At 34.8% G+C, this 21,554-nt stretch overlaps 1 protein-coding gene across 3 annotated transcripts in view; it reads left to right on the top strand.

Annotated features, from left to right (window-relative positions):
* Nucleotides 1-21,554, top strand: part of side-II (sidestep II) — a 142,605-nt gene that overhangs the window by 95,163 nt on the left and 25,888 nt on the right. For all 3 annotated transcript variants that reach the window (XR_010333309.1, XM_015982027.2, XM_064355350.1), the window contains exons 4-7: nucleotides 6,783-6,991; nucleotides 14,431-14,745; nucleotides 14,940-15,085; nucleotides 19,093-19,237. Coding sequence is in view for 2 of the 3 variants with exons in the window: in XM_015982027.2 (XP_015837513.1) it covers nucleotides 6,783-6,991; nucleotides 14,431-14,745; nucleotides 14,940-15,085; nucleotides 19,093-19,237 (815 nt within the window). In the remaining variant the exon portion in view is untranslated. The remainder of the gene's footprint in view (nucleotides 1-6,782; nucleotides 6,992-14,430; nucleotides 14,746-14,939; nucleotides 15,086-19,092; nucleotides 19,238-21,554) is intronic.

Consider the following 21,554-nt stretch of genomic DNA (forward strand, 5'->3'; position numbering starts at 1 on the left):
ATGACGCAGTGCTAAAAATTAATGCGACATTCCGAATGTATCGGCTTTTATAACAAAAACACAAGGAAATGTAACACGCGAATGGTCAATATATCAATGAAAATAATGACTTTCTTGGGTTTTTCTTGATATAATCGGATTCAGATTACGGTAATGGCCGATAATTAAACTATTAAAATTCATGTAACAAAGTGATTTTTGAAATTAAACTGTTCGGGTGGATGCAGTTTCGTGCCTCAAACCCATATATCCGCATTGCAACGATTGTAACCAAATATCAGGATTTGTAATTAATTGCTTCCAAATAACGTACTGAGCATTGAGTTCTGATGTTTCATGAATGCAGTATAACATCAGTGTCAGTAATTATAACGTACTTTATATGAGGCACTAATTACGTACATATCTTAATCCAGTAATAAGTACATAGTAATGTTTGGCTGCAGTCCAAGTAACGCTAATAATGCAGACAATGCACCACATTCTCCTTCGAGAATTAGTTGTAGTATCGCAATACGAGAAATCTCAATAATTCGTCGCAACTTAATTAGTCAATTTAATAAATAACGTGATTTCGGCCGACCTTTGACACATGTTGGCTATCAAAATGTTTCGTTTATTTAACGGCGTGCACTCAAGTGAAAATGTGGGAGCAAATCCAGTCATATTGTGTTGTGTGATGAGGCCTCGTTCGTCGAAATGGCCTAGGAAATGGACAGGAACCATTATAGGTGGTGAAACGTTTATTGGAAAGAAGCGATTATTTATTGTAAATCTTTGTCGATAAAAGCCGGTACATAAACAATATTGATTGAAATAATTTACGAGTAAAGAGCCTGAAGGCATTAAATTGTATCTGCTGTCATCGGGACTAAGTCGCATCGAGTGGCCGCTCTAAAATTGATTCAAAATCGATTTTTAGTTTCGGTGTTAATTTGGAAGATTACCGAACTTAAATTGTACTGATAACGGCCCGCACTGAACTCCGGAAATTAAATATGTCAACTTTTAAATAATACAAGCTCGTCGCTTCGGCGTGAAATTATTCGAACGCTCTGAAATCGTGAAAAAACAACAAAGGCAAACACTGAATAAAATTATTTAGGGATGTTTTAAAACGCAGATGAATTTTAAATAAGCTGCGGCAATTAATTCACGCAACGTTGTTCCCAATGAGAATTAAAAGTGCGAAATTTTTAAAGTGAAACGTGAAACAAACACTCGCGAATCGAAATGGAACATTCGTTTGAAGTTTGACAATTAATGGATGAGTGAAACAATAGACACGACGGGTTTTAATAACAAGAGAGCAAAGTCACTGCCGACCATTTATTAAACGCAAATATCCCATTCATGAGCACAAAAATCTAGAAAAACAGTTTTTTGTTATTATTTACACAATTATTTTAATACATTCGAAATGAAATTTTTTTTAATTTGTTTTATGAACTGAGGCATAACAAATGCTGATTTTATAATTTACAAAAGTGAAAATATAAATAAAATTCAGATTTGAATTTATATTTATGAATAATGCATTCACTCCTGCAACTTTAGGCGGAAAAATATGACAGCTAAATACTCTGATGGCAGCAAAAGTTTGCAATTTTTAGCTTGCCTGTCTAAAGGGATGTTTATGATTACGGGCATTTTTTCCGAAAATTCGAGGCATCAGCCTTTACCGTCTAGGGCGTTTTTAAAAGATATGTTTCATTTCCAAATCACTGAAGGTATCACTAAAGGCAGCAAAAGTTTGCAATTTTTAACTCGCCTGTCTAAAGGGATGTTTATGGTTATGGGCGTTTTTTCCGAAAATTCGAAGCATCAGCCTTTGCCGTTTAGAGCGTTTTTAAGAGATATGTTTCATTTCCAAATCACTGAAGGCATTGGCAAGCCCCGATACTGTTCATCCCAATGAAACCGCCAGTCTTCCACCCCCTCGTGGCTTTAATCAGCTCCAGTGATCAGAAATTTGTAATTTCGTAGTATTTCCCTCCGTTATAACGCCTACAATTCCAGCAGCAGCACGACCGGTCGTTAGAAGTTCGCAACAGCAATGGCGGATGTGCGCCTAGCACCAGTGGTTATTCGTTTTTAGTAATAAAATCAAACATTTATGGTGATTCGGCACGAACAGTGTCAAACATAAAGCGGCGTCGCCCTCTGCCGTGATTTGATATTCACGTGTTATCGCACGTGTATCGCGTTGTAGATTAGCACCATTTGACCACTACCCTCCAGGGACACTCAAAATGTTTAGCCGGAGTTTGTAAGCGCTCCGATAATTCACCCTTCGGTTAATAATCATCCACGATGGAATCAAGAGTATTTCAAAATAGCCTACAAGCTCCTAACTTCATCTTTATTTATAAATATAGTTTTGCTAAACTTTAACCGCATATTGTGTTGTAAATTTGCTGGTTCGGCTTAATGAGAACGGTGTGAGCCATTCTGATGCTTTGCTTTTCAACTAGAACTGTTTCGTAATTGCAAATCCATGTTATCGTGTTGCTGTATCGGCTGAAAGGCGGCTTTGTTATGAGTTTTGCTCAGAGGCAAAAATTCCACAAATGGGAGCTGAATCGTAAAGATCTTACTTCTACATCAGCATTAAAAACAATTCCACAAATCCATTAAGCTAAATCAGTATTTATTTATTTAGAGAAATAATTACAGCCAATTGCAAAATTTCACTAAAATTTTGCAAAACTTTGAGTCGAATCTTAGACAGGAAACAGGTTGTTGTCGTAAAATACCAAATTTGTAATAAAATCAGTTCGTGATGCAAAATAGCCCGACAGGAAGAAGGCGACCCTACGAGGAAACTCACTTTATTTCATTATGAATGTGTACGCCAGTAATTACAACGTGCCACCTATAAATTGACTTGTAGATGTATATTATAATAATAATTGCACGTCGCCGACATGAAAGGCACTCCACAGTGGCTGAAATAACCGTTCCAAGACATGTAACGTCAAACTTAAATAAAATAAATTTCCAAGTAGTGGAACGGAAAAAGTGGCCAACTGGTAATGGCAGTATCAAGCTCGCAATTGATTCCAGCTTGTTGACATTGCTATTGTTCGGCGGTTCGGTAATGCAATGCCAATATAGGGAAGTATTTTATGCGGATCTCTGACAAGTATTGTTAATATTTATGAACCATTTCGTGATTACATTCGTTGAACTGGCTAATGTGATTTATATTAGATCCCAATTATCATATCATACCGGCATACACTAGCTGCATAAATCTATTAGTTGATATTTACAATCGCCATTTTATATCACATACGACGTATATTTGATCGTCATACTAAACGCATTTTCCGATTCAATATCGCAAATGGGGCCATTTACCATCGGCTGCGACACGAGGATTCCATTTCCGCAAAATATCACACGGTTTTTTGTTTTCCAAGTCTTTAAAACGTTTTGAAAAATATTTTTAATGCAAAATCTTTGATGAAGACTTGGCTCGAAGGAAAACAAACACACATAAATAAATCGGCTTAAACGATATCAGGAACGCAACATTATACATTACTGGAATACAAAACAGTTTTAATAAATATTGATTTTTCTGAGCTGTATTATGGAGACACATCATCTACATAATTGCACTGGGAATTCACGTTTCATAACGAAATTCTCCAGTTCCGCATTGCATTTACTAAACTGGAAATCAAAAAGTAGTTCACAATGTGTTTACACATTTTTCCCGTTTAGCCGAATGCCTCTGCAATTTAAAACGGTTCATATTTAATTTCGGCGTTCAATCGCGGAGTTGATCAAACTCGGCAATACAATTTAAGTTTGGTAATCTTCCGGTGGCTTACTTTTAAACAAGAATTAACACCAGCGAGGCGGTGCCCATTGAACTCGAAATTTCGCATTGTATTTTTCGGCGAGGCAATTAATAGGCACACCTCTACCGTTTATTGTTCGGTCCTTCATAATGGAAAATTGAGTTCCTCCCAAAACGAAATCCGAGAGCTTTGAATAAACCTCGTATCGTATTGTTTGCGGAATGAGTCGGATTCCACTTAAAATAGGCGATATATTTTGTTCTAGTGCCATTGTTGTTTTCGTTGATATGCAAGGCACAATTTGCATTTTCTTAACGGATACAGCCGGCACGAAATTGCATCGCATGATCGCCTCTCACCGTTTCACTCCTTGTTTTCCACCACCTTATCTCGGATACATCCGCAAGATAACGAATTACAATCCTGCGAATAGATTCCACGGATATACCGGACGAGAAATATCGCCTGCCCGCAGGACATCTGCACACACGTACTTTAACCTCACTCGGGGCGCCCTTTAAACGCTTTTTAACCCTTCGCAAATTGGATGGGCATCAAGGCGGGGCGGCAAAGCCGACCTGACAAGGTTTAGGCATTTCTTGGGGCAAAAAGCGCGATAAACGCACTAATCTAAGATTTTACACAATTTCTCAAGTTTCACTCGCATTACATTATACAAAGCGAAATAAAAAGCAAACAGTAGAAATGTTGCCAGAGGATTACAGTCCAGTCAACGAACAAATTGTTCACTGCATAGTGGAAAACAGAATTTTTGATTTAAGAGCTGCGTTTACACTACACCTTTTCCTATTGTATTCCAGACAGTATCAATCATTGTATTTCAGAAAACATTAAATTTCACACGTATTAGTTAAATGTATTGCAGGAAGTCATGCATTTATCTTTTCTGAAGTCCATTTTACTGTTCTGTACTACAACTGATACATTTTAAACTACATATGAAAATATTATACAGGGTGATTCTTTTAGGGTTACATTGGAAACTTTTTAACTTACAATAAAGCTAGAGATTTAAACTTTTGTATATAATTCCAGTCAACTATTTCGAGTTTAACTACATTATTTTCAAAATGGCTGAGCTTTCGGAACTACAAGAAATTGGCGCCAACTTTCAAATTTTAAATAGTAACCACACATTTTTATTGCATTTTTGAATTCACCTTCTTAAAATAAGTAAAATTTACCCAAGTGTTGGTACTTAGCTGTTCTAAATTTTTTTAAATGTTAATTTTTGTTTTTATATGCAAGAGTTTATTTAACCAATGAACACATTGCCATATGTAAATAGTTGAATTTCCATTCAATAAATAATTGAATTTCCATTCAATAATCGAAGGTTCGAAAAGCCATCAAGGGTTTTCAAAATTGTCAAGTGCCAAAATTCAAGGCTAGTATGATTTTTTTCAAAATAGTTAGTCTATAAGTCAGTTTTTTGAAATAAAACAACTCTATTTTCTTAACGACAATCGGAAGACCAATAATATTTATGGTGACTTTTATTAACACATCCTATATCTATCTCACAGTTTTTGAAAAAAATCACGAAAAACAGATATTAATTCGTAATTTTCATAGTTAAGTAGAGCTTGCAAAATAGTTAACAATTGTCAAACTTCAACATTTTATTTAGTTTTTAGCTGGTTTATTATTAAATAAGCAGTATAATATAATATAATATGGTTTATTATAACTTAGTGGATTATGTAAAGTAACTCAATCAGTTTACCATCGAACTTTGAACTTTTTGAGTGAAAATAGTGAACAAATCTAACATTTCTTTTAATTAATGGTTTAATTTTATGGTATTTTTTAAAAGTTTACTTGATTAAAAATGAAAATAATGAGTTAGACTTCTGTTTTTTACGATTATTTTGAAAACTGTGAGTAATAAATATAGATGTTAATAAAAGTCTGCATTAAAATTGATGTTTTTTTGACTGCCACTAAAAAACAAGGTTATACTATTAAAAAAAAACTGTGTTATAATCATTTTTTAATAATATTCAAAAAAATCATGGTAGCCTTGTAATTTGACAGTTGACAATTTTAAAGATGTCAGAAGATCCTTCCAGCTTTTGGTTATCAAAGCACTTATTGTAAAAAATTCAAGGGGTGTGATATTTTAAATGATCCTCTGGAAATGGAAATTTTGACAAAAAAATTGACATACTTCAAAAACTATGACAGATAGGTACTAACAATTAAGGTACGTTTTACTCAGTTCCAAAAGGCAATTCAAAAATGCAATAAAAATAGGTGGTTACTATTTAAAATTTCAAAGTTTCCAATTTTTCGTAGTTCATCCATTTTGAAAATATATATTTTAGTTGAACTCAGTATATTCGACCCAGGTTGTACACAAAATTTTAAAGCTCTATCTATATTAGAAGTTAAAAAGTTTCTAATGTACGCCCTAAATGAATCAGCCTGTATTAGCTGTTTCAAAATTATAAAAATGCCAACGTCGCATTTTACCAAACTATTTTTTTTAAATAATTAATAACAACTAATTTTGAGAGAAAATGCGACGTTGGCATTTTTATAGTTTTTAAAAAGGGAAAACATATCATTTATTTATTTATTTATTATAATACTAGACTGATTCTAATGCAGTCACTAATAAGAAAAGTTTTGATTGTGTAATAACAGTTAAAGCAGTCCCAAACAATAGCTTTTGTCACCTCCCCTTCTGTTCCTCTTGTCTACAACATGTCTCTTTACCCTTGCAACATTATTACCATCGTAATAACCTTAACTCATCCGATGTTGTGTGAATCAAGCCCACCGACAGCTGCTGACTGGTGACAGATGAACTGTCGCCCCTCGTAACAGTCCTTCATCCTCCATAGCGTCCATTGCGGTCGCAAACTTAGTTACCTCGTCCATACCAAGCAAAAACCCATCTTCCAATTACCAATCGGAGCGTATCTAATTGCGTCGCTGTTCCAGCTTCGACGTTCGTGGCAAGCCTCTGTCCAGAGCGAGTCATTGGTCCGCACCGGATCTGTTCGGCTCTAGAGCCTACTTCCGGACGGTGTCTGAGCCAGCACAGCTCGTCATTGACGACATCCGGCGTCACGACGAAGGCGTCTACCGGTGCAGAGTGGACTTCCGCAATGCTCAGACCCGCAGCTTCCGATATAATCTCACCGTTATTGGTAAGTGTTGAACTTCTTCATATACATTATCTTGATTGATATGGGCCCTAAATTGGGCTGCGGTGGGGAAGAGTGCACACCTGCGCCCTTTATCATCTTGAGTAATTATTGTTATTATCGGGCCAACAACCCACGCCTTGTTCAGACGCTCCAGCTGAAAGACTTAGGACTCGGCATTAATTCAGTGAAGTGCTGAATACGCTGGAAATACAATGTCACAAAACTATCAACATTTTTTAAATTATAAATGGTGTTTCTTGACCCTTTCCCGGCAAACATCTCCACAATTCACGGCGAAAATCGCCTTAATATCTTTCCCAGAAGCCAACGTGTAAAGTAGCATAGTGGGACACATAATGTCACGATGACTTACTCAATATAGCTCGCCTCTGGAGATTCTTAAAAGCCGTGGAACTTTGTTGATCCGGTTTTCCAATAATTTGAATATTTTTTCCTTTGCTAGAAGCATATTTTAAGAGGAGGTTTGATGTGTTAATGTTGTGAGGGTCCATGTTCCGAACATTTTAGGCAAATTGCCCACTTACCAGTTTTCGCCACCGTTTGTGGTACTATAAAAACTAATTTCGGTTAATCTCGTAAATATGAAGTAAAATGTGGCTATTATACACGAAAATTTGGAAATTTACTTTTATGACGTCATACAAGCGAATACCATTTTCAAGGGAAACTCGTGTTTCGTTTTATGACTTACTCCACCCAAAACTCGCGAAGCTTAGAAAATAATATAACTACGAATAAGTGAAGTTGATTCTGTTTTATGTTAATGGCAGTGAAAAGTTGACGAACGAGTATAGGGAGTGAAAAAGTTAATATGCCACGTGGTTTAGACCACGCTGTGGTAGTTAACTGGTATTCAAACTAAAATAAAGTTTAATTATCTTGTTATCGTAACGAGTTTGTTAATACTTTTACGGTAACTATAAACTTTCTAATGGCACATTTTAAAAAATAATAAAATTAATTAAATTGCTGTAGACCAAGAGAGGCAAGGATCCGTTGCGTCATTAAAAACAGCTTTATTTTAATTAAATCAAAGTTAATTGATATGTGTGGTCAGAAAGCAGAAAAAGTAACCCTTTTGTGCCCACCCTTTTCCGGCCCGATCCCACATCAGTGTTACGTCGGTGTTTGCTTGGCAAAGTGTTAGCTCGTTGACGATTTGCTACATTCAGTGAAAATTACACGCACAGCAATTCTCATTATTGCTCTACTTGAAACTATAAAAACTAATTAGGTCGTTGGCGCAACAAACTTGGCCCATTTCGGCCTGAAAATCTGCAACATTCCAAAAACGGGCTTAGTTTTGTCAAAGTAATCTTCACTAAAATGAAATAATCGACTCTCTTGTCAAATTACTCGTCCATGGACTGTTTTAATATCTGACAGATATGTTTAATTACGTCGAGCTTAAAGCTGTGCTAGACCAGATGGTGTCCCAGTCGACAGTTTGACCCTTCTAACCGCAGGAGCAAGTCTTCAGGATAACGAAGTTAATGGGTCAGCTGATTAATGACCTGGATGCAAACACGGTCTTGAATCGAGTTTAAAAAGAGTAATACATATTATATTTAATAGAATTTCCGCAACTAGAATAATGGGAATACCCATCTGCCCGAGGATTACAAGGAAATCAATAAAGAGTTCATTATATGATCCTCCGGCTTCAGCTTTAACGGATTTGAGGTCTTGCTTCAAAATCCTTTCCATCTCCTCTTCAAATAATCAGCGTATCGAATCCAATTTTCTGACAGATAAGTTCACTCCATTTATAACCTATTCAGGGTTCAAAACCGAGAATGTAGCTTTTAAAGGCCAGTTTGGATTAATTTTTGCGAGTGAAAAATCTGCATCCCGATGCAGGGCGTAATTTGTCTTGCACCGTCTTCATAAAATATTTATGAGTCCCAAGGAATGTTAATAAATCAATAGATTTATAGCGGGAGTTTCACCGAACGAAACCTGGTTTACAAATTAATAAAAGTCGTATTCCGAGGATATCGCTTGCTTTTTTCGATCGAGAATTTTATTGCTTTGATTCAATCTCGGCTGTTACAAAGTCGCATTGAAATATCCATTGCACAGATATCAATTTCCGATTCTAAGGATGCAACTCGCTGATAAATCTCATCGAGGGAAATCCATCGATGGTACTTCACCGCTTCAAGCGTACATAACGATTTTTATTACGTCTTAACGGCAAATTTGCTTAAGCCGGCCATGAAATTGGATATTAATCTCGGAATTTGACGATTGCATTGCATTAATTAAATTTTAAGTCTTGATATAACAAACCTAGGCTCGGTTCAACTGGAGATAATTAGACAATGCTGTGATTGAAGTTCAGTTCAAACAAAGTAAAACCATATCTTATAGATAATAAAAATCTACATATTATTAAGAAAGGTTATTGTTTTAACATTAATTTTTTTACTTTCCTCTCAGCTAACAATACAAGATGAACAATTCATATTTAATTTTTTTCTAAAAATAAATTTTCTTTTTGATTAATGTACGACTAAACTCGTTCTGGTGTAGCAGGTAATCAATATGGGGGGTTAAACATTTACAATAACAGGAATGGTGCATCTTTGCGTGCCTAACGCTAATAACTTTAAGCTTGTTTTATGTATTTTCGTTGCAATTTGCTGTTATATCTGTTTCTCGTTTCATCGATTTACACAATTGATATATATTTGTTTTTTTGTGAAACTGAAACCCACCATTACAGTAATAGTGTAAAATGTGAAGAGAAGCCAATAAAAAATGGCAAACAAAGACTAGATCATGAACTGCATGCAAGTTCATAAGCAGTAGCAAGAGTGGAAGAAGTTAGGATGGTTTCTACGTTTTCATGTTCGTGCTGACCTCTTCTATAAACACTACTTTATGTCATCTGTCTTTAGACTTGTACACTCTTGTTAAGAGACATTTCAGGTTTGTTTTAATTTATTGCGAGCCGGAGATGATATTGTGATTAATTATTCGGCAATCGAGAGTTATTTATGTAATGCCGGCTGGGATTATATTAGTTATGAAAATAATCCTAGTTAAGAGAGCAATTTATCACCGAGCCGTCAAGCTCAACGTTTTCGGGGTTAACCCTTGCCCTGTCCGAGTTGGTCATTGATCGGCTCTCATTCCCATTCCTGCGTCGTCCTTCACCTTCCTTACATATTGGAGGAGGACGTGGCTATTGCCACTTCATATGTAATGTGGTCGTATCCAAATAGCGCTGTGACTCGCCTACGAAATCGTCTCCAGCAGCATGCGGGTCCATCTCCCGGTGCGTCCTTCTCCAAACCGCCACTTCCATTTTTCCAATTCTGTTTTTATTCACCAAACGGAATAATTTTCTTATAGGACCCGTATTTATATGTATTGCGTGAAGGTCTGCATTGTCGATTTTTACAACTCGGGCTTCACTCTTAGCTCCATGAATAAAAATGTTATTAAATTTCGTCGCTTCGACATGCTCCCAAATCCTCCGGAGACATGCCGCAATAATCCTTATCGCGCTGCTTCTTTGCAGGTTAATTTTCTATAAAATTAAAACTTGGTATTAAACTTCCGCCATATTTCCTGTTTACTATCGAAGCAAATCCCTCCTGAATTAAACCAGACTGCGGCATCTTTGCACCGTTTAAAAATAACTAACGAGACTTGTGCTCTGCCTCGAGGGCGGAATTCCAGGATTTGTACTTCTTTGAGGATAACTTGGCGATGTTTATTATAAACATAATACGCCACATTTAGCGACATAATACCAGCTGACGCCTGAAATAATATTAGGGAGATTCAAGCCACCACCCAACTTTAACCATATAAATTATTTAGGAGAAAGTCGTTAAGTTTATTTTCGCATTTAAATTTACACCAGACGAAAAAATTAACACCACGCCTCGGAGGTGCGACAGGAAACGACCGCGACGCATATTTTCACATTAATAATAACAAGGCGATTAAAATGAAAGTTTTAGTAATTTCGGATACATATTTGGCTCTAGCAACGTTAAAGCTTATGTTTATAACTTTGTAATTTATTTAAGAGTGTCTAAAACGGGCTGTATCTTGAAATTAGTTCCAAACTGTTGTTTCTTCCGATTAATATTTCTAAAGCATCACATTATAGTTAAGCAACTTTAAAGTTAACGTATCCTTTAAAAACTTTAAACGTAAAGCTTGTAAATACGCTATGCAATTTTGGTGGATGCGCTGGTATAAATCTGTAAATATTTTGAAAAAACACGTTGCTAAATATTTTACTTTCTCTGTTTAATGCAAACGTCGTTATCAAACAGACGTCATCTAAATCTGAACATAAAACCCAAACGTCGTTTTATATTTTGCAAAAACCCGTTCGAGCGTATAAATTCCGGCAAGACAAATATTCCTTGAACAGTTGACATGTGGAAATATTTTATCCCATTTGATATGAGTATGTTTATGGCAGGATGTGATTGAGTTAATAAACGAGTGTTTTTCGTCCTGCTTCGGAAAAGTCTCGTTCAGTGCGAGAAAACCACCACTTAAATCATGTTTAAGCTCGCATGCAAATCTCCTTTACAAGATAACGTGGACCTGGCCGACTTCCGCAGTCATTCTTCATTCTCACTCAAGCACACACAAGTTTGCGCCACTACACATTTTAGACACCCGAATCCGGGCACAAACACCGCAAAATACACAAGTCGGGAGCGTTCATAATGAGCGATTTTTTCGCTTTCCTTATTGTCGGCGAGTTTAATTAAAACCGCCACTAGCTGTCCGGATTATTGATTAAGTGCTTTAATAATTTTCCCTAGTTGTATAGCAAGGCCACATTGGTGCACGGTTCAACACTGCAATATTATTAAACAGCAGTTTTTCCAAAACTAAACACGACTAACCACTAATTAAATTCGCTCTATTTCAAAGAGTGATGATAAAATTAACATGTTTTGTATGTATTATTAATTAAAATCGATCCTTTATGTTATTAGTCCACAACAACACAACAAATTTAATTTAATATAATAGCTGTGCTTGCGTCACATCGCTCATATCAGCCAAGATGGAACTTAGTTATTTATCTTATTTAGGGTCGACGTATATTACCTCGCATTGCACAACTGCATCTAACATTAGGTGCTTGTATCATCCATCTATCTATTTGAATGGAGCCGTGTAGTCGCTCCAGATGGACGTTCTAAATGCGCTCGAAGAGAAATCACCCTTAACCCGCTTTAAATTCATTTACGGGCGAAGATCTTTGGTAACTTTGTTTTATGCACATTTATTTTTCCGCTTTTTGGCCTTCGCCTCGAGTAGTGTATAATTGGCGGAACAAAATTTTTATTAAAATAATGAAATATTCATAAAACTTGAAGTGGTCCAATATTTCACGCAACGCTATTGCCGACTTGAAATCCAAATAAATTGAGCCCTAATCCCCATAATTTAATATTTAAAGCTGTCGGGAATGGAGCCTCCAATTTATAAATAGTCGCCGAAGTTCGGTACAAAAGAGGTGAAAGAAACGGAACGATAAGAGCTGATGCCGAGGTTGCACAATACAAAACACAATGTTTATATTTAATCTGAGGCTATTTATCAGAATTACACACCGAAATGGCTCAACGTTGCCTGAGAAAGATGGACGGCCGAGTTCGGAAAAATGAAAATATGATTCCGAATCATTTCTCTCTGACATTATTTAAAATGCTCTTGACGTGATTAATTACGTAAAACGTAATTCGCCATAAATATAGGTCTTGATACGCCACATGTCCCCGTTTAAGAATCGAAGGATTTATTCCAATTAGAAAAAAACATCTTCTCGGTTTAAAAATTTTAGGTTTTTGTAAGGGGCGTTTCGCGTAATTGGATATTAATTTAGGAATCATTAATTAAGAAGATAAATGACCGGTTTAAGATATTAATTAAGTGAAGGGTGAGAATTTAAACGGTTCTTGCGTCTTCTGTGCTTCTGCTCGGCGTTAAAGCACAAAAATTAAATTAGTCTTAACTTCCAAAAATACTTGCAAGCATCAATTACTTTTTGTAAAAACAGAGGGGATTATTATTACACTATAAATGGTTTGCGATGTGCAAGTCAAAGTGAACGTTAATGTTGGGTGAGATGGACAAGCTGATGAATGATATTAAAACACGTACAATAATGTCGAAAAAATGACTTTTGTACTAACAAAATCGCTGTTTTTGCAAAAGACGGACGTCCTCTAAGATTTCAAAGTATGTTTAATTTACCTTTTAAAAAGAATATTGCTTAAAAATAATTATTTATTAAAAGAGTTTGAGTGTAAATCAGACGTTTTATCTCACAAGTGTATTATCAAACCACGAGTGAAAACAAGTTGAAATAAGTGAACTGATTTACATGAAAAGGAGTTGAATACAAAATTTTATTCTTCGAATTAGACTCAACACGGCTTAAATTTTTTTTTTAATTTGTTAAAAATAATCTGACGTTTCGTATTGAGAAATACTAAACAGTTCTTAAAACTGTCCTGTGCAGGAGAAAAACCGGAAATTTTGTCGAAGAACAATAGTATATTATATTATAAGTGATAGAAATGCATCATTATATGCGAGTGAGAATTTTGACCCACGAGTGCGCTTGCGCTTGAATGGGACACCTCTCACGAGCTTTATAATGGCATTTCGATCACGTGTGATGTACAACATTTTATCTTATCTTATTTTATCTTATACCATTGTTTTCGGGGAGAGAAATCAAGTTTTTCTCACAAGAGAGACAATGCTATCAGATTTATTGTCAAATTTAGCTTTATCTCTCTTGTGAGAGAAATTTGATTTTTTTCACCGAAAACGATGGTAAAACGTACATAAAAACTACACCTACTATAAGATTTCTACTTCTACTACTTGTGAGTAGAAATAACAGCTTTATCCCTCTTGTGAGAGATATTTAATTTCTCTCACCAAATACCAATAATGTACCTAAAAAACTGCACCATTAAGATAAAAAATATTTGTAACTTACGCCCTACTTAAAATGCTTTTTTAGCCATACCCGTATTTTAAAAGTTTTTGCTTTTTTATTTTTTGTAAAGACATAGAGCTCACGTAGCCTGCAGTTGTAAAAGAATTGGAGTGAAAGCATTGCATTCCTCTGATTTAAACTACTCTAACCAAAGTAAATTTAATTTAACCGGAATGTGTTGCACTCCTCTTTAACAAATTGCGTCCGTTCTTGCAGTCTTATCCCCCAAATTCTTGCCTTTTTATAGCAGCAACACATCTATAGCTTATTTGTCGATGATACCTATATGGAGTCTGTTTATTAACGTCTCTCTTATTAAATCCCACCAGAAAAATATCTCTCGTCACGTTTTTCCAGATTCTTTCAATTAGCGTCTCCTCACCGAAATTAATTGAACGTTTCTTTCTTATTGCAGTTCCGCCGGAGCAGCCCACAATCCTGGACAAGTGGGGCCGTCAGCTGAACGGCACTGTGGGACCACACGAAGAGGGCGATGACATAACTCTGACTTGTAGGACAGTCGGGGGGCACCCCCAGCCCACGGTTCGTTGGTTGATAAACGCGGAAATGGTCGACGAGCAGTCGGAGCACAACGCAGGGGATGTCATTGAGAACCGGCTGGTGAAGACTTCAATTTCGAGGAAGGATTTGGACGCTATCTTCACGTGTCAGGCTGTCAACACGGTTCTCACCGAGCCCAAAGTGGCCTCAGTCGTGCTGGATTTGCTACGTGAGTGATATTTGAGATCTCGACTAATTAAAAGAATAAAAATTCAATTAAGTCGAATCGATTTCTGCCCCCTTTCGGCTCGGAGAAAAATTATTGTGATTTGTCATGTCGAGAGACCGATAAATCCGGATTAATGCCGGAATAAAAAACCATCTGTTCGTCAGAGAGTCTCATCGGTTTTGTTTCGATTCCAGTCAAGCCTCTGACGGTCCGTATCTTGAAAACGGTTAGCCCTCTTGTGGCCGACAAGCGCTATGAAGTCACCTGCGAGTCTGCAGGGTCTCGGCCGCCGGCGATCATCACCTGGTATAAAGGCAAACGCCCCTTGCGCAAGACAAAGGTAATAATAACACATTTAATGATAATAACAATAGAAGACATTATTATAATGTTCAAATAAAAAAGTAAATAGAGAACAAAGAAGTGCACATAAGGGTGCATAAATATAGAGTGCTTCGTGTGTCGGACCATCTTTCGCATGAAGATAAAAGAAGTTCAGCTAAACATAAAAATGATGTCAGATTAATTTATTGTTAAATTTGCTAGTTTGGTAAAGGTTTTATACACCTTAAATGTTCAATGTTCAATACAATAATGGTAATTTTTTTGTTTAATGTTGTAGGGTCTGCTATTTCCGCTAACTAAATTAAAAGAAAAATAATCTGAAAAGATGAATACTTAACATAAAATTTTAACTTCAGAGAGCTATATCTCGTCAAAAAAGGCTCAAACATTTTTTTATTGTAGGAATTTTTAATTCAGTTTAATGTCAGCTAACAGTATCCAAAATATGGTCAGCGATTCTTGAATCACTCTGTATGCAAGGTGGATCTTCTAAAAATATCTGTATTTTACTGTATCGCAAAAATAAATACAGTGAAACTCGGTTATAACGAACTCACCTTTAAACGAACGCTCTAATGTAATGAACAAAATTGATAGTCCTGTTTTAAATTGGTTCGGTTTTAACGAACAAACAAATCTTGCTTACAAGCTTACAACAAATGCTTGTTTTTAATGTCTAATATTTATTTAAAATAGCGGTTTACGACTCGGTTATAACGAACACACGAGCACTTTCGTGCGATTAGAACGAACGATCGGTTACAACGAACAAATTCCGAAGTCTCTCGGGTGTTCGTTAAAACCGAGTTCCACTGTAGGTAATCACACAAAACAACAATTAAGCATCGCAAATTAATAAAAAGTAATAATTTTAATTAATAAGTAATTGTTATAAGGAACTGCAAAAAAATACTAAAAAAAATCACATTCATAGAGAAAAAATTAAAGTATTTGATAGAAAACCCTGATTTTTGTGTGATTATTAGTTTTTAACATGATAATCACTTTTTTATACAAAAGCCGAAGATCAGGTGCGTGTGCAATGCCAAATTGGCCGATACACATCCCCTGTTCTTTATCCTAAAATAGACAAAAAAGATATAAATAAAAGTAAACTAAGTAGTAATAAAGTGGAATTAAAATTTAATGCTACAGGGGTGTGATTTTCCACAAAAAAATATTGCAGGAAAATATAAATTAAAGTAAGTTAACAACACATGTTGCACATTTGAATGTTAAAAAAAATTCGACCGATTTAAAACATCGTTAGCCAGAAGTAAATTTTACAACATTTGCTTAAAATTAGTAATAGAGAGAATGAAATAACTGAAGTAAACACAATAGTAATTAGGTACGAAAAGGTTCTTTTAAAAATTCTTTTTAATTTAAATGTATTTTTCGTTACAAACAGTTTGCTGAGACCACTGATTTCCAGTTAGCTGTGTTTTTTTATCACACGACTTATCACACGCCGTGCCAATTTCAGCCTAGGCCAGATTAATTTTTTCCCTGGTCTCAAAGAACTTCGGCTAATATTTGTCCAAGCAGATCCGCGCTGTTAAATATGCATTTTTTTAGCCTTGCTTTGCGTAATTTATTATTAAACGCCGCTTGTACAAAAGGAATTATTTCATCGTTCCTTAAGTTGATTTATGTTGCGGGTCATTCATTGTGTCTATAGATAGCAATCTCTTTCTTGTGAAAGAGAATTAATTGGAAAAACTAACAAGGTTTCTGTGTTGGTCGGGGTGTTTCAAATTGAAAATGAATGTATTTCAATTTTAGGTTTTGTATTGCCGGTAAACACTGGATAATTAATGGCAACTAAAAATAAATTTTAATTAACTAGGGTTTTTCTTTTCTACCGCAAGATAGTTTCGTGTCTGTTCTTCTTTCATCTTTTGTTCAAAGGGTTCCCGGAACAGCGACGCTAGCAATATGCAAAAAATTAATGTTTAATTTATTCGAATGTGGATTGCAAGACCAGATCAAAGCCATTTTGCAATGCCAAGATCAAAGCGAGCTCTTGCGGACAGTTTTTGAACGTTTTGTGTAGCTCTTCCCGTCTTTTTTTAAACCGCTAAAGCAGGTGAATAATAATTTTCTATTGATTTGGAAATATCAAAGCACAGTAGTTATAATCTGCTGCAGCGAGGCAGTCTGGCGCGTTACAATAATCCTAGGTATATCCCGAGAGCTATTTAACTACCTTTAATGCAGTTCGTTCGAATTGAACCGTTCCGCTGTATTAACCGTCTTGATTTGCATACAAAAAGCGTCATTTAATATCTGATCTCATTTGTATCTTTATTAAAAAAGGATCTTGCTAAAGAAAAATTTTTACATTGGGAGTTTAGCGAGCCGAGAAATAACTTTTTTAACGCAAACGCCAATGTTCTGATCGCTTTGCTGCCAAGTTTCGTTACAGCTGACGGGCCATTGAACAATATCCGATTCTTTTATCATTTAATGCGGAATACTTTGTACAAATTGTGCATTTCGCTACAAAATATTGAGTGCTGGCAAAAAATTCTCCCTCCGGAGCTGTCAACGTAACATAATCGGCGTCATTTTTTTAAGGGAACTGCGAAATTCATTTTACATACATATCTGGATGGGCCTTTTGTGTTTTTAATTAAATTTGAGTTGTGTGCGCATAAATCAAGCCTTTGAAACAATTATTATGAAATACTGCTTCGGCAAAACTCTAATGTCGGCACGAGTGAGCCAACATTTAAATGTCAACGTTTATTTCGTTCAGAGAGCTTTTGTTGCGACACATTCAACATCCTCCGCGTCTGTTTTTAAAGATCTATTTGTTGATAAGGTCGGAATAAAACCAATTAGTTTTAAATGGTTGCAGTATTTGCCCTTCTTTGTCGAGCTGCAATTGCTCGGAAGTCAAGATTGTCCTCCGGACTAATTGCATTCCATTTTTTTTTTCATACCAACCTTTTTGCCGCCAAATTACACCAATCCCTAATTTTGCACGCATATTCTCTCATTTTTATAACAACTCTACACCGAAATTAAGCGTAATGTTTGTTATTAGAAAAACATCTGGAAAGTAAACTAGTTTGGTTAGAGTTTTGTAATAGCGCAAAGACACAAAGGACTGAAGCTGTGAAAGTGCTCATTTTGGCCATTATTTATTAAAACTAATTACAACGTCTAGACTATTATTACAGTTTGGTTTTGTTAATCTGCATCACAAAATATGCAGCATATCCATAAAAGCCGTTATCAGCTAAATTATTAGCCGGTCTTTATTACGTCGCGTTATTATCTTGTGAATCATGTAAAACTTTTATTTGGCAAAACCAAATTTGCTACATTGTGTACAGTTTTCACGAAATTATTTTTGTAAATTTCTTCTAACATTTCGTTTAATTCTTTGTGAAAATCTGGATTTTGGGTCAAACTTAATTTGAAAGCTTTCAGGAGGGACATTATCCGAAAATGGCTGCGTAGAACTTTATTAAACGGGGATTCAGCGTGCCCTAATATTAGACCCGTGTCAATAATTGCCTCCAATAAATTTAATAATAATTACAATTTTGAGTGCGAACAAAGAAGGGAAAGAACAAAGTCGGGCATAATTGTTGTGATGACGTCAGGCGCGAGCTGCGGAGCAATTACGCAATTTGAAGAGCTCGCTCTGTCGCGGTCACACTCTCCAATAAAAATCTCCGCGTCTTGAAAAGTTTAATTGATCCGAGTTGTAAATGTGGAGTCTGATATACGGCCGATGAAGAGTGTTATTTCATAAGTTGGAGCGTTCATTTCGATTTCGGTCGATCGTAAATTTCGCCGTACGTCCAAACAAACTTTAGTTTTCCGTTGGCTGTTCATCATAACTTCTTATTTTAATATCCCGACTCTTAGCGAAATCCCTGTGTAAAAGTAAACTTTTCATTTCGTACCGTTGCGAAGAATATTCAAATAATATAGCCTACTTTAAAATTTAAATTAATTGGTCTATAATTTCTCATTTATTTTCAGCAAGAAACGCGAGAGAATGTAACAATAAGTGAGTTAACTTTCATTCCGACGACCGAGGACGATGGAAAATCCATAACATGCAGAGCTGAAAATCCCAACGTCACAGGCCTCTTTCTCGAAACATCGTGGAAAATTGACGTCGTTTGTAAGTACACTTTTAAAGTATGAATAAAATTGGGCCGACGAAATTGTTACTGCCGGCAAAGTCGTTAAGGTCTTTGTTTCCCACCTACACTCCGATTCGAGATGCGTTTATACACAGATCAACACATACATAGGCGGCTTCTAATTCGTATTGAATTACTTTTTTTATTACATTTTCAATTACCATACGTTGTTACTATTGCAAAAATGGTGGATGCGCCGGGATACCGCGCAATATATTGTTGGTATTTATAATAATTTGTTTCATCACTAATTATTTTATTTTTTTTTATATAAATGTTTTTTATCTTTATACAAATATCAAGATATAGGCGGCCTCTAATTTGTATTAAATTCCTTTTTTTGTTACATTTCCAATTACCATACGTTGTTACCATTTTGCAAAAATGGTAGATGCGCCGGGACATCGCGCAATATATTGTTGTTATTTATAATAATTTGTTTCATTACTAATTATTTTTTTATTTTTTAAATATAAATGTTTTTTTATCTTTTTAGAATTTACCAATTAGCTTATCGCTCAGTAGCCTAGAAAATGGTAGTGCAGAAACTAAAACAGTTTTAATTTTTAATTTTACACATAATTATTATAGTTTCTTTTATGTTTTATAATAATAATCTATTATTATAATAATAATCTATTTTATTTTTAATGTATCACTGGCAAAAGTAAATTTTGAATTTAATTTTTTTTGTTTGTTCATCAACATCCTACACGTTTTTTAGTGAAAAACAACGGCAATTTGTACACCAAAAAAGAACAGATTTTTATCTTCTCTAAGATTAATTAATCATCTAAAGGAGAAAAGAACAGTTTTCGTGAAGTGTTATACATATGATTTTTTCGACGGCTGCTTCATTAGGAAACATCGTTTTCTATCCAAATATTTCACGTACATGTGTAAAAAGTACTTTTATGGTATTCCTAGAAGGTGAAAAATGATATTTTGTGTTGAAGCTGGCAAAAAACAATTTTAGTTTTACTATAAATAGTTTTTTGCTAAGGTAAATATTTTTTCTTTTTTTTTTCTTTATATTTTATTTAATTTTGTACTAGTACTTATGTTAATATTAACTTTTCTTGAATATTAGAAAACATCTATTATGTCCAAAGTGGGCCCAAGTCAAATACTACAAGAATTTATTGACTTAAATTTAAAGTAGAAAAAAGGTTAAGGAACACGTTTCCAACCAATTGGTTTATCTTCACCTTAATGTAATAATTTTAATTTTTGTGTTTTTTTCTATAAATTTATTGAAATCGGCATAAGTCACAAAAATTGCAACAACAATCTTTATTTTTAGAACCTTTCTTCAAAATTGTTAAAAAACAATAAACTACCTTGTTGTTTTAAAAATTGATTATTACTTACAAGTCAAATACCACAAAAATTTATTGACTTAAATTTAAAGTAGGAAAAAGATTAAGGAACACGTTTCAAACTAATTGGTTATCATTAACCTAATATAATAATTTTAAATTTTATGTTTTTTTTATAACATATATTATTTGTTTGTTTAAAAAATATATTTAACAAGTTGATTACTTACTGAGTGCTGAGCTTCAGGAATAAACGCATAGCACGATTTACTTATCTGTTAACTATAGTACTAAATTTTTTTGAATTTTAGATTGCAAAATTTTTAATTATTTTACGTTCCTCCGGTCGAACAATCATCTTATCGCTGAATTCAAAACTCATTTTGTTAAAAAATATCTACTTTGATATCTTTCTGGTGGATGCGCCGGGACAGAGCACAAGTTAGTTTTGATCTTGAAAGATTGTAATTAACAAATTACTGACCTGTCTTTGATTTGGTTTAATTTTTTATTACCCAACCGTGTAAATATTACTTTCCCTTATTAGAATTTACCTTGAATCTTAACACACAGGATGTGTGTCTGAGACACAAAATGAGTTTTAATTTTGTTCATATTTTTTGCATGTAAATTTTTTAACGTTAAATTTATTGGAATTTGCATAAATCATGAAAATTGCATCAACAATCTTTATTTCCAGAGCCTCTCATTAGGTAAAAATTCGACATTACATACAAGGAATTTTTTTATTAGGGTACATAACCCAATGTATACAATTAAAAAAACATATCAATTTTATAGTGTAAACATTAATGGATCAAAGTTAATGCCTTGTAAAGCCTGATTTATAAATTTTCGTTTTGATATTCACATGCTATTTCATATGACGGCGTTTATAAAATCCCTTTAAGTTCCCGCTAACGCACCCGTTTATGCAAAAGATAGCCAAGCTCCAACTTTTACGTTAGAGATACGG

The sequence above is a fragment of the Tribolium castaneum genome, chromosome 3 (genome assembly GCF_031307605.1).
Source record: "Tribolium castaneum strain GA2 chromosome 3, icTriCast1.1, whole genome shotgun sequence".
NCBI lineage: Eukaryota > Metazoa > Arthropoda > Insecta > Coleoptera > Tenebrionidae > Tribolium > Tribolium castaneum.